Source organism: Pongo abelii, chromosome 20 (assembly GCF_028885655.2).
Source record: "Pongo abelii isolate AG06213 chromosome 20, NHGRI_mPonAbe1-v2.0_pri, whole genome shotgun sequence".
Lineage (NCBI taxonomy): Eukaryota > Metazoa > Chordata > Mammalia > Primates > Hominidae > Pongo > Pongo abelii.
Genome location: NC_072005.2, coordinates 44,396,743 through 44,408,991, shown reverse-complemented (window position 1 = coordinate 44,408,991; position 12,249 = coordinate 44,396,743). Strand labels below are relative to the sequence as shown.

The 12,249-nt window shown below is 53.3% G+C and overlaps 1 protein-coding gene across 1 annotated transcript; it reads right to left on the bottom strand.

Moving 5' to 3' along the window:
* Nucleotides 1–4,618: 4,618 nt before the first annotated feature.
* On the bottom strand, nt 4,619–8,297 carry LOC100449241 (galectin-7). Its single transcript, XM_063719788.1, has 4 exons — nt 8,219–8,297; nt 7,626–7,746; nt 6,441–6,642; nt 4,619–5,754 (listed from the first exon to the last, which is right to left on the bottom strand). Exons 1-4 carry the CDS (start codon nt 8,295–8,297, stop codon nt 5,641–5,643), a joined length of 516 nt encoding a protein of 171 aa, XP_063575858.1. The 3' UTR covers nt 4,619–5,640.
* Nucleotides 8,298–12,249: the final 3,952 nt, after the last annotated feature.

Genomic DNA, 12,249 nt, shown 5'->3' with positions numbered 1-12,249 from the left:
TGAGGTCAGGCGCATTCTGGCTAATACAGTGAAACCCCATCTCTACTAAAAATACAAAAAATTAGTCGGGCGTGGTGGCACGCCCTTGTAATCCCAGCTACTCAGGAGGCTGAGGCAGGAGAATGGTTTGAATCTAGAAGATGGAGGTTGCAGTGAGCTTAGATTGTGCCACTGCACTCCAGCCTGGGTGACAGAGTGAGACCTTGTCTCAAAAAAAAAAAAAAAAAAAAAAAAAAAAACAAGGCCGGATGTGGTGGCTGACACTTGTAATCCCAGCACTTTGGTAGGCTGAGGCAGGCAGATCACTGGAGCTCAGGAATTCGAAACCAGCCTGGGCCACATGAGGAGAACCCCGTTTCCACCAAAAAAAAAAAAAAATTAGTCAGGTGTGGTGAAACATGCTGGTAAGGCGGGAGGATCCCTTGAGCCCAGGAGGTGGAGGCTGCAGTGAGCCAGGGGCCACTGCACTCCAGCTGGGGCAACACAGTGAGACATTGTCTCAAAAAACAAACATAAATCAAAACATGGTTTCTCAAAGGCTTAGACCCCAAGGTGAGGAATCACTTTCACTTAGTTCTGGTTCATGCTCCACCATCTACTTGATGTGTGACCTTGAACAAGTCACTCAACCTTGGGCATCAGATTCCTCATTGGCAAATTATGCCTAATAAAAGGATCTCCTTCAGAGTGTTGTTTGGGGGATTCAGGGAATGATCACAGAGTGGCTAACATGTAGAAGGGACTTGGGGGATGTTAGTTATAGATCTATGTCTCAGAATCTCAACTTTCTCCAAAAGTCTGCATAAACTATTACAGAAAGAAGACAAGAAAGAAACACACTAGCTGGGTGCAGTGGCTCACGCCTGTAATCCCAGCACTTTGGGAGGCTGAAGCGGGCAGATCACGAGGTCAGGAGATCCAGACTATCCTCGCTAACATGGTGAAACCCCGTCTCTACTAAAAATACAAAAAATTAGCCAGGTGTGGTGGCGGGCGCCTGTAGTCCCAGCTACTCGGGAGGCTGAGGCAGGAGAATGGCGTGAACCTGGGAGGCGGAGCTTGCAGTGAGCTGAGATTGTGCCACTGCCCTCCAGCCTGGGCAACATAGCAAGACTCGGTCTCCAAAACAAAAAAAAAAAAGAAAGAAAGAAACACACTAATATATTTATTTATTTATTTGTTTTTTTGAGCTGAAGTCTTGCTCTGTCACCCAGGGTGGGGTGCAGTGGTGCGATCTCAGCTCACTGCAACCTTTGCCTCCAGGTTTAAGTGATTCTCCTGCCTCAGCTGCCCAAGTAGCTGGGATTACAAGCTTGTGCCACCACAGCAGGTATATATTTTATAATCAGAATGGAGATGACAAAAAAGAAAAAATGGCCAGGCGTGGTGGCTCACACTTATAATCCCAAAACTTTGGGAGGCTAAGGCAGGCAGATCATTTGAGGTCAGGAGTTCAAGACCAGCCTGGCCAACATGGTGAAACCCCATCTCCACGAAAAATACAAAAATTAGCTGGGCATGGTGGCACATGCCTGTAATCCCAGTTACTCGGGAGGCTGAGGCACGAGAATCGCTTGAACCTGGGAGGTGGAGGTTGCAGTGAGTCAAGATCGTGCCACTGCACTCCAACCTGGGCAACAGAGCAAGACTCCGTCTCAAGAAAATAAAAAAGGTATTGGATAACATAGGTCCAAGAACATTCTGTGCAGCACTGTTTGGATGTATTGAATGATGTGAAACCATCAGACATCAAGGAGGGTTCAAGTGACATTCCTTGTTAGTTACTCCACACAATGGGGCACTCAGGCGCCAGGAGAATGAATGAAGCAGAACACAAATGTGGATAACACCCAAAAAGGTCCAGTGGGCGGAGGGTGCTACCCTTTGAAGGAAAAAAAGTAAAACCACATGTGCATGTGTTTAAATGTGCATAGATTTTTGAAAAAATGTGCAAGAAATGAAGACAGATGACAGCATTTTCATAAACATAACAAAAAGAAAGCCTTTTTTTTTTTAAATTGAGACAGAGTCTCTGTCACCCAGGCTGGAGTGCGGTGGCCTGATCTTGGCTCGCCACAACCTCCCACCACAACCCGGGTTCATGCGATTCTTGTGCCTCAGCCTCCCAAGTGGCTGAGACTATAGGCGCGTGCCACCACGCCCGGCGAATTTTTTTGTATTTTTAGTAGAGACAGAGTTTTGCCACGTTGGCCAGGCTGGTCTTAAACTTCTGACCTCAGGTGATCCGCCTGCCTCTCGGCCTCCCAAAAGGAAGCCTTTAGAAAATACATATGTGGCCTGGGCGCAGTGGCTCACACCTGTAATCCCAGCACTTTGGGAGGCTGAGGCGGGTGGATCCCTTGAGGTCAGGAGTTTGAGACCAGCCTGGCCAACTTGGTGAAACCCGTCTCTACTAAAAATACAAAAATTAGCCGGGCATGGTCGTGGGCACCTGAAATCCCAGCTACTCAGAGGGCTGAGGCAGGAGAATTGCTTGAACCCGGGAGGCAGAGGTTGCAGCGAGCTGATATTGTGCCACTGCACTCCAGCCTGGGAGACAGAGCAACACTCCCTCTCAAAAAAAAAAAAAAAAAAGAAAAGAAAATGCATATGTGGCCGGGTGTGGTCACTAAAGCCTGTAATCCCAACACTTTGGGAGGCCGAGGTGGGCGGATCACTTGAGGTCAGGTGTTGGAGACCAGCCTGACCAACATGGTGAAACCCCATCTCTACTAAAATACAAAAATTAGCTGGGCATGGTGGTGCACTCCTGTAATCCCAGCTACTTGGAAGGCTGAGGCAGCAGAACTGCTTGAACCCGGGAGGTGGAGGTTACAGGGAGCTGAGATCGTGCCACTGCACTCCAGCCTGAGCGACACAGCGAGACTCTGTCTCAAAAATAATATAAAAAAATAAAAATAGGACCAGGTGTGGTGGCTCGTGCCTGTAATCCCAGCACTTTGGGTGACTGAGGCAGGCGGATAACCTGAGATCAGGAGTTCGAGATCAGCCTGGCCAACATGGTGAAACCCTGTCTCTACAAAAACACAAAAATTTGCCGGGCGTGGTGGTGCACTCCTGTAATCCCAGCTACTCAGGAGGCTGAGGCAGGAGCATTGCTTGAACCTGGGAGGCAGAGGTTGCAGTGAGTCGAGATCATGCCACTGCACTCCAGCCTGGGCAACAGAGTGAGACTCCATCTCAAAATAAATAAATAAAAATACATATGTTTACTTTGAAATAACAAATATACAGAAAGTTGTAACTACAGTACAAATCTCAATTTTTGATGAACCAGGCCAGGTGCAGTGGCTCAAGCCTGAAATCCCAGGACTTTGGGCAGGAGGAGCCCCTGTGTCCAGGAGTTCAAGACCAGCCTGGGCAACATAGCAAGACCCTGGCTCTACAAACCCCCCCCCCCAAAAAAAATTAGCCTGGCACCATGGCATGTGCCTGTAGTCTCAAATACTTGGGGGGCTGAGGTGGGAGGATGGCTTCAGCCGGGGAGGTTGAGGCTGCAGTAAGCCCTTATCCACAACTCCACTCAGCCTGGGCAACAGAGCAAGACCCTGCCTCAACAAAAAAAAAATTTTATTTAAAAATTTTTGATGAACTGTTACCGATGGAGGGTGTCCAGGGGCTTGGTCTCTTGAATGAAGAATTGGGCAAAACGCACAAAGCAAGGAAATAATGAAGCAACAAAGGCAGAGATTTATTGAAAATAAAAATACACCCCACAGTGCGGGTGCGGCAGAAGCATAGGGGCTCAAGGGCTGGGTTACATAATTTTTTGGCGTTTAAATACCCTCTAGAGGTTTCCATTGGTTACTTGCTGTATGCACTATGTAAATGGAGAGGATGTTTCCTGTCATAGCTGAAGTGTGAATCAGCCTTATGTTCCCTACTTCCAGACCCTATTTTCCTGCCTCAGAACCAGTTGCGAATAAGTCGCAAACATGCTGCACCACCAAATACCTAACTATATTTTCCACAAACAGGGACAGGTTCCCACGTGTACACTGTCAGTCCACGGTGAAATTCAGGACATTAACACGGCTGGATCGCTACCGTCTAATCTGAAGACCCAGCCACATTCACCACCTGTGCCAATAATGTGTGTTCATTTCACTGTATATTTTGAAATGTGTACCAGATGCATATATTATCTTTATGAAAAAACTGATATTTTAAAACCACTCGACACAGCCAAATGAAATAAGAGCGAACTCATTCAAGCAGGAGTCCCGGAGGACTAGGAGAATCCGGCCTTTCCCAGGCCTCCTCACCTGAGCGGTGCTCTCTCCTGACCACCGCCCACCCACTCCAGGGCCGGACACGGGAAGGGACCGCCCAGCCCGAAGGTCGCAGGGGCCTAAAACCCCGGGTCCTGAACGCGCCTGGGCCCTGCAGCGAACCTGGCGTCCCCACCTGACTCCAGAATCAGATTCAGGCCAGGCCAGGAACCACCCCAGCTTCCTGCATCCGCCTTGGTCCAGGCAGCAATGCCTAAGGCGGACGCCAGGGGGTGGGAGGCTCAAGGACGGGGATCGAGACCCAAGCCCTGGCGCGCCCACCAAGCTGTGGCTCCGGACGAAGGTTCCGGAACAGCCGGCCCTGAACACCCACGTGCAGCTTCCGATCGCAGCCCTGGCCTGGCTCCTCGGTCCCCAGTTGAGAGACCCGCGACCGCTGCAGGGTGCCTCGCCGAGGGTGCGGGCTCGGGGCGCACAATGCTCCCAGCCTCTCCCACCCCAACCCCGCCGTTAAGGGGAGCCCCAGCGACGCCCTGAACCCTGAAAGTCACACTGGGGCCAGGGCTGCACTGGGCGTCGGCTTCCTCTCCCGTCACAGTGACCAGGGCTAGGGCCGGGGTCCGGGCAGTCGGGGAGAGCGAAGGGCGCGTGGGAATGGGGCTCGCTGCGCCACGGAAACTCCGCGCCGCCCTTCGAGTCCTCCCACCTGTTCCGCAGAGCCGGGCCGCTGCCATCGCGTCTGCCCCGAGGGTGCGCAGGTGGGTACCTGTCCCGATTCCGGACACGTCGACTCCCGACAGCGGGAGCCCGGAGACGCCCGTCGGGCTTCCCAGCCCCACCCAAGACGTCTCTGGGGGCGGGAGGCCAGGAGAGAAGAGGATGGGAGAGATGAGCTGCAGGGGGATACGGGACCCAGGGACCCGGGGATATTATGACACGCTTTCCACGCGTAGGATTGGGGCGCACGAGTGACCAAAAAGGTGGGACTCATTCGCCCCCTTTGCAGATGGACCCATGTTGGCACCCCGTAGATCTGCAGTGGGGGCACCAGGACCTGCGGTGAGCGCCTCCGCGCCCCAAACGCCAGCAGGTCCGCCCGACCGCATTCCCGCCTGGCTTGCTTTGCACAAATGCTGCGCCAGGACACGCCCCAGACCCACTCCTTCCCAGATCGCGACCCTCATGCCTTCGCAGACAGAAAGTGTCCTAAGCACAGGCAGGCTCAGAGCCCGCCTCCGCCTCGGATTCGCTGTGTGGCCCGGAGCCAGTATCTTGGCCTCTCTGGGTCTCAGTTTGCTCATCTCAGTGAATGGGACACAGACACAGTCGCGCTGCGGGCTAACGCTTTATTTGCCATCCAAGGCCCCGGGCCCGCCTGGGCTTCTGCTCAGAAGATCCTCACGGAGTCCAGCTGCACGTCCCCGCCCACCTCCACCAGGCGCACGCGCGCCAGCGGCAGGCGGTGGCGGAAGTGGTGGTACTGGGCGTCCCCAACCACGGCCTGCAGGGGAGGGTCGGTGGTGAGGATTCCGGAGGCCCCTGCTGGGTGGCCCTGGGGAAATCACTCATCCCCTCTGGGTCTCAGTTTCCTCACTGGGAAAATGGGGCTATTGTTCATTCTAACTCTTGCGTGAGGATCAAACGAGTTTACTGTGTGGCACAGTAAAAAACGGCTTTTTTAGTGCTGGTAATGGATATTCTCATTTCCGCGACCATTACCCGCTGTTAAAGCGCAGAGGAGGGAGGTGAATTCGCGTAAGGTCTGGGTGGTGGAGGATCTGCCGCCACCCCCGCCCGCTAATCCTTGCTAGGACGAGTTCCTGGGCGCTGTCTCCAACCCATCCCTCCCCATGCCTCAAACCCCGGACCTCAGGAAGGAATGAACTGGGAGTAGGGTCTGGGATAGCGAGTCTGGGCCACGCCTTCCAGCTAGGACGCCCACCCCTTGGACACTTGGCTGTTGCTCTCCTCGTCCAGACCCTGCTGTCTCTCTGCCCCTCAGACCCAAATTGGAGTTGTTTAGGCGACAGAGGGTCGAAGGACCCCCTTCTCCGCCTTGGCCACGCCTTCCCTACTCCCCTCACCCCGCCCCGAACCTCCCTGCCTTCCACCAATAGCCTGGCTTTGCCCAACCCTCTGCTCCAGGGACCTAGGTCTTGGCGTCCACGCCCCTGTCCAGAGACGCACCTTGAAGCCGTCGTCTGACGCGATGATGAGCACCTCGAAGGGCTGCCCCCGCTGGAAAGGAACGCCCGGCCCGCGCTCCTCGCGGCCCCAGGAGCCTTGCTCCTTGCTATTGAAGACCACCTCCGACGTGTCCAACCTGGGGTTGAAATGCAGGGCGGCATCGGAGCACTGTTCCTCCCCGCACAGCAGGTTTACATGGAACCTGGAAGAGGGAGATGGTGGCTATCAGGGCTCAGAAACCACCCAGACCAAGAAATGTTGAGGGTGAGGAATACGGATGTCTACAATTTACTTTGAATGAATAAATAAATGAAATGTTGGCTGGGTGCAGTGGCCCACCCTGTAATCTTAGCACTCTGGGAGGTGGAGAAGGGAGGATTGCTTGGACCCAGAAGTTAAAGACCAGCCTGGGCAACATAGCAAGACCCCATCTTACAAAAAAACGAAAGAACAAACGAAAAATAAACCACCCAGACCAAAGTGAAGGGCTTATGGGCTGGGACTCCCCATTCCCAGAGGACCCCCAAATTAACAGGGACCTGAAGACAGGCACACACTGCAGAAGGAGAGGTGGCCCACTAATGACCAGAGAGCTTAGATTCCCAAGGCAGCCAAAATATCATGAGGCCCTTGGCAGAAACCTACCCAGACCAAAGTCACTATGCTTAGGGCAGGGTGCCCTCATTTCCAAAGAGCCTGGGACCTGCCCAGGAGGTCTGGGAGATGGCCAGGGTGCTCCTGATGCCCAGGGAACCCTCAGGTTCTACAGGACAAAGAATAATACCAGGAACCCCAGTATTTCCAGGGTACCCCAGAATCCAGAAGGCCTGAAGTTCCTTAGCCAGGAGGTCAAAGGATGGTTTGGCAAGGACTCCCAGGGTCCAGGGTATCTCCAGGACTTGGAGTATTTCCAGAGTTCCCTGGGACTCAGACATGGCAGTCATAGGACTATATCTAGGAACCCTGAGATTACCCAGGAACCTCAAAGTCTTAGGGAAACTTAGGGACCCCAGCCACAAAGGCTTGGGGCAAATATGAATACATCAGATTTGAGGTCAGAAATGGCCTCAGACTCCTAGCCTGGTGGATACAGATGGCCTCGGGCCCCTACTTCTGGACTGCAAAAATTGGGGGTCAGCTGATCCTGAGACCTGTACCCTTTACCCCTAGGGCCTGGGGCCTCACCTGCTGGCATTGGGAGGAAGCAAGCCGCGAATTCTCAGCACCGTGCCAGGGCGGATGCCCTCGGGCAGCAAGGACTTGTGGGGGACGTTCTGCAAGAGTGGGGTGCAGGGGCCACTGTGAGCTGGTGAGACCGAAGGAGGGAGGCAGAAGGTGGGTCACCCCTCAGAGGAGCCGACCAGGGCTGAGATTGGCAGAAATCAGTGGAAGAGAAAAGGGTGGCGGAGAGGCAGGAAAGAGACCAGAAACAGACAGGGACACAGATGGGGAGAGCAACAAAGAAAACAGACAAATCCTCAAAGAGGGCCCCGGAGGAAGCCACAAAGAGGTAGAGGGGACAGTCGGGATGGGGGGTCACCCGGAGGCCACAGCCCAGGCCCGTCCATGGCACACCCACTGCCCACTTGCTCCCTTGAAAGAAAAGCCCCCAGCCCTCTCCCTGCTTGGCCCCGCCCCGGGCCCCTGGAGCACTCATGGACATGGCTGGGACCGGGTCAGGCAGCCGTGGTGGTGGGGCCTGCTGGGGACCTTAAATAAAAGCAGGGCGGGGCTGGCCCTGATGACTCACCCCACCCCTCCCCACCCACCACCCACACCTGGCACGGACCCTGGCCCTGGGGCAAGCCCGGCGAAGTGGGAGTGGCGCCTCTTCTTGGGGGCCCTGATCCCCCCCATCACCCAGGGCCCAGGTGCACTGCCCCTCTCCTAGGAGCTGATAATAAGAGGGAACATTTAATAGTAATAAACTCACAGCAGAGAAGGCTCCTTGTGCCACCGCCCCTCCACCCCTGTCTTCCCACTGCCTGGCACACAGACAGCCTCCATCTCATTTCATGTATTTATTTGTTAGTAATTTCTCTTATTTTATACACAGACATATTAGGTCCTGGGAGGCCAATCTGGGTGGGAACTCCAGACCCTTCTCTCCAGCTGAGAACCTCCTGCCTGGACTGATCCGCGCTGAAATTGAAGCTTCTGCCTCTGTAATGGAACAGCGGTCACAACAGGAGCAATAGTAACAGACAGGGTGGCTTCACGGGTTCACAGGGTGCCTGCCTGATCCCCTCAGTGCTGCACCCCTGGGTCCTGGAGTGTGCCCAGTTCATGGAGGTCCTCAGTCAGGAGGGGTGAAAGGAGGGGATCCACTAGGACTATGCCTGTCATTTCCCAGGCCCCTGGGCTGCCCAGGAGACGCAGGAAATCACTGATTGGGACCCCATCATTCCAACAGGGAGGAGTATGGGTCACCCCCATTGTACAGAGGAGGAGGCTGAGGCTGGGATGGGAAGCGATTTGCCAAAGGCAGGAGCGTGCAGGACCCGCTGCCCCGACCTCCGGCTCTCCTCACCTCTGTTCGCACCTCTCCCGTGGGTTCTGTCTCTGGGGCTGTCTCATTCTGTCCGTCTCTGCCCCTAACTCTGTCTACCACATATTCCTGTCCCACTTCTCTCCTTCAAGTCTCTCTTCTTCCTCCTTCCAGGACTGCTACCATCATGCCACCAGGTTTGCAGGTCAGGATGAGGCGGGTTTTGGGGTGGTGGGTGGCCTAGCACTCCATCACCACCTAGATCAAAAGCAGAGCAAGGTGGGGACCCTCCCGCCAGGCCCGAAACAGCCCCCTTGGGCCTAAGACTCTGGAAGAGAACTCAGGGTTGGGGAATTGGCTTGGGGGAGGGGCAGGTAGGGCTGAAAGATGCTTCTGAAAGGCAGGGATGGTGTGGGAGCTGAGCAGAAACCACTCCTAGCAGCCCAGCAGCCCTCCTGGACCTTTTCCACTCCCCACTCCAGCTCCTGCCCCACCCAGCAGGCTGCTGAGAGGCCTGGGCAGAGGCAGGCTGGCAGTGGAAAGTTTGGGTGGAGACAGCAGACCCGGAACCATCCTCCACTCTCTGCGTCCCAGGCCCCCAGCCTCTCGCCCCCTCCCCACACACTCCAAGGCATCAAGCTCAGGGACCAGTTCTCAGGAACATGATCTCAGAGAGAGAGGCTGGCAGCTGCATTTCAGTAGGGGCTGCAAGCACCCCCATTCTGCAAAGGACAAAACTGAGGCTTAGACAGGGGCCACCTCTTAGCCAAGGAAGAGGCCAGGCCCTCAGCTCCAGAGGGGTCTTTGTGCCAAGGACATGTCATGGGCACGGACAGAGAGGATAGCAGGGTGTCCGGTGATCACACCACCAGCCCAGCTCAGTTAGTTCTCGAGAATGTTCCCTTGAATGGTGGACTCCATCGTTCTAACATTATTGACCATTCTAAAGAAGACCCTCTCGCCTGGGCAACACAACAAGATCTCATCACTACAAAAAATAAAAATAAAATAAAACAGCCCAGTGGGTTGGCACACATCTGCCTGTAATTCCAGCTACTTGGGAGGCTGAGGCAGGAGAATCACGTGAGCCCAGGAGGTCAGAGGCTGCAGGGAGCTATGATCATACCACAGTTCTCCAGCCTGGGCAACAGAGTGAGACCTTAGTCCACAAAACGAAAAGACACGCCTTACATTACTTGATGCATCATTCTGTACCTTGCTGTTGTTTCCTAAGAACATCTTTTTATTTATTTCTATTTCTTCAGTGTGGCTGGATATGACTTCACACCCAACCAACGTGCAAGTCCCAACTTGCCTTAATGATTGGCCAAATGATCGCGGTCAATCTGTTATCAGTCTAAAAGGCTGGCTCCTTTCCTGTAACTGAGATATGCATCCTCGATGGGCTCTTATTCATTAGTGTTGGTTATCTTTCTCATCAGTTGTGAAACACTATTTTCTTTTCTTTTCTTTTTTTTTTTTTTGAGACAGAGTCTCGCTCTGTCACCCAGGCTGGAGTGCAGTGGTGCGATCTCAGCTTGCTGCAACCTCCACCTCCCGGGTTGAAGCGATTCTCCTGCCTCAGCCTCCTGAGTAGCTGGGATTACAAGCACCCACCACCATGCCTGGCTAATTTTTTTGTTTGTTTGTTTTTTGGGTTTTTTTTTTTTTGAGACAGAGTCTTGCTCTGCCGCCCAGGCTGGAGTACAGTGGCGCCATTTCGGCTCGCTGCAAGCTCCGCCTCCCGGGTTCATGCCATTCTCCTGCCTCAGCCTCCCGAGTAGCTGGGACTACAGGTTCCCGCTACCAAACCCAGCTAATTTTTTGTATTTTTTGGTAGAGACGGGGTTTCACTGTATTAGCCAGGATGGTCTCGGTCTCCTGACCTCATGATCCGCCCACCTCGGCCTCCCAAAGTGCTGGGATTACAGGCATGAGCCACCGCACCCGGCCTAATTTTTGTATTTTTAGTAGAGACAGGGTTTCACCATGTTGGTCAGGCTGGTCTCAAACTCCTGACCTCGTGATCTGCCCTCCTCGGCCTCCCAAAGTGTTGGGATTACGGGTGTGAGCCACTGCGCCTGGCCTGAAATAATATTTTCGTGAGGCTTTTTTCTTTTTTTCTTTTTTTTGAGACAGAGTCTCGCTCTGTTACCCAGGCGGGAGTGCAGTGGTTCGATCTTGGCTTGCTGCAACTTCTGCCTCCCAGGTTCAAGTGATTCTCCTGCCTCAGCCTCCCAAGTAGCTGGGATTTCAGGTGCCTGCCACCATGCCCGGCTACTTTTTGTATTTTTAGTAGAGACGGGGTTTCACCATGTTGGCCAGACTGGCCTTGAACTCCTGACCTCAGGTGATCCACCTGCCTCAGCCTACCAAAGTGCTGGGATTGCAGGTGTGAACCACCGCACCTGGCCACCTTTTTTCAATTTTAAATAGTTAATGTAGGCCGGGTGTGGTGGTGCACACCTGTAGTCCCAGCTACTCGAGAGGCCGAGGCAGGAGAATCACTTGTACCCAGGAGGCGGAAATTGCAGTGAGCCAAGATAGCGCCATTGCACTTTAGCCTGGGCAACAAGAACAAGACTCTGTCTCAAAAAGTATATATAATAATAATAATAAATGTACATATTTCTCAATAGTCTTTCTATCAAGGTGTCCTTCCCATGAAATAAAAGATGCAGATATTAAAGGTATAGTTCACTGATTTTGAGAACTGTGGAGACCTATCTAACCACCTCCTCAATTAAGTTTCCTGGTGTCCAGGAAATAGTGGCCTCTCTTCTTCTTCCAGGAAGCCACTGGCCAGTGTCACTCCTGACCATTTTTTTGTTTTGTTTTGTTTTGTTTCTGAGATGGGGGTCTCACTCTGTCACCCAGGCTGCAGTGCAGTAGTGCAGTCTCTGCTCACTGCAGCCTCAACCTTCCAAGCTTAAACCTCCTGGGCTCAAGCAATCCTAGCACCTCAGCCTCCTGAGTAGCTGGGGCTACAGGCACACGCCACCATGCCTGGCTAATTGTTTGTGTATTTTTTGTAGAGAGAGGGTTTTACGATGTTGCCTAGGCTGGTGTTGAACTCCTGGAGTCAAGCGATCTGCCTGCCTTAGCCTCCCAAAGTGCTGGGATTACAGGCTTGAGCCACTGGGTCTGACCACTGCTGAGCATTGACTAGCAACCAAAGTTCATTTGTCTCAAAATAAAGAAGACGGAGTAGACTGATTTTTCTGACTTTATGCCTCTTTTAGGAAATAATTTAGATGAAAAGTAGCTAATTGCACACTAGATGGTTGTAGAGATTTAAAATTCAGGCTCCATGAATGTCAT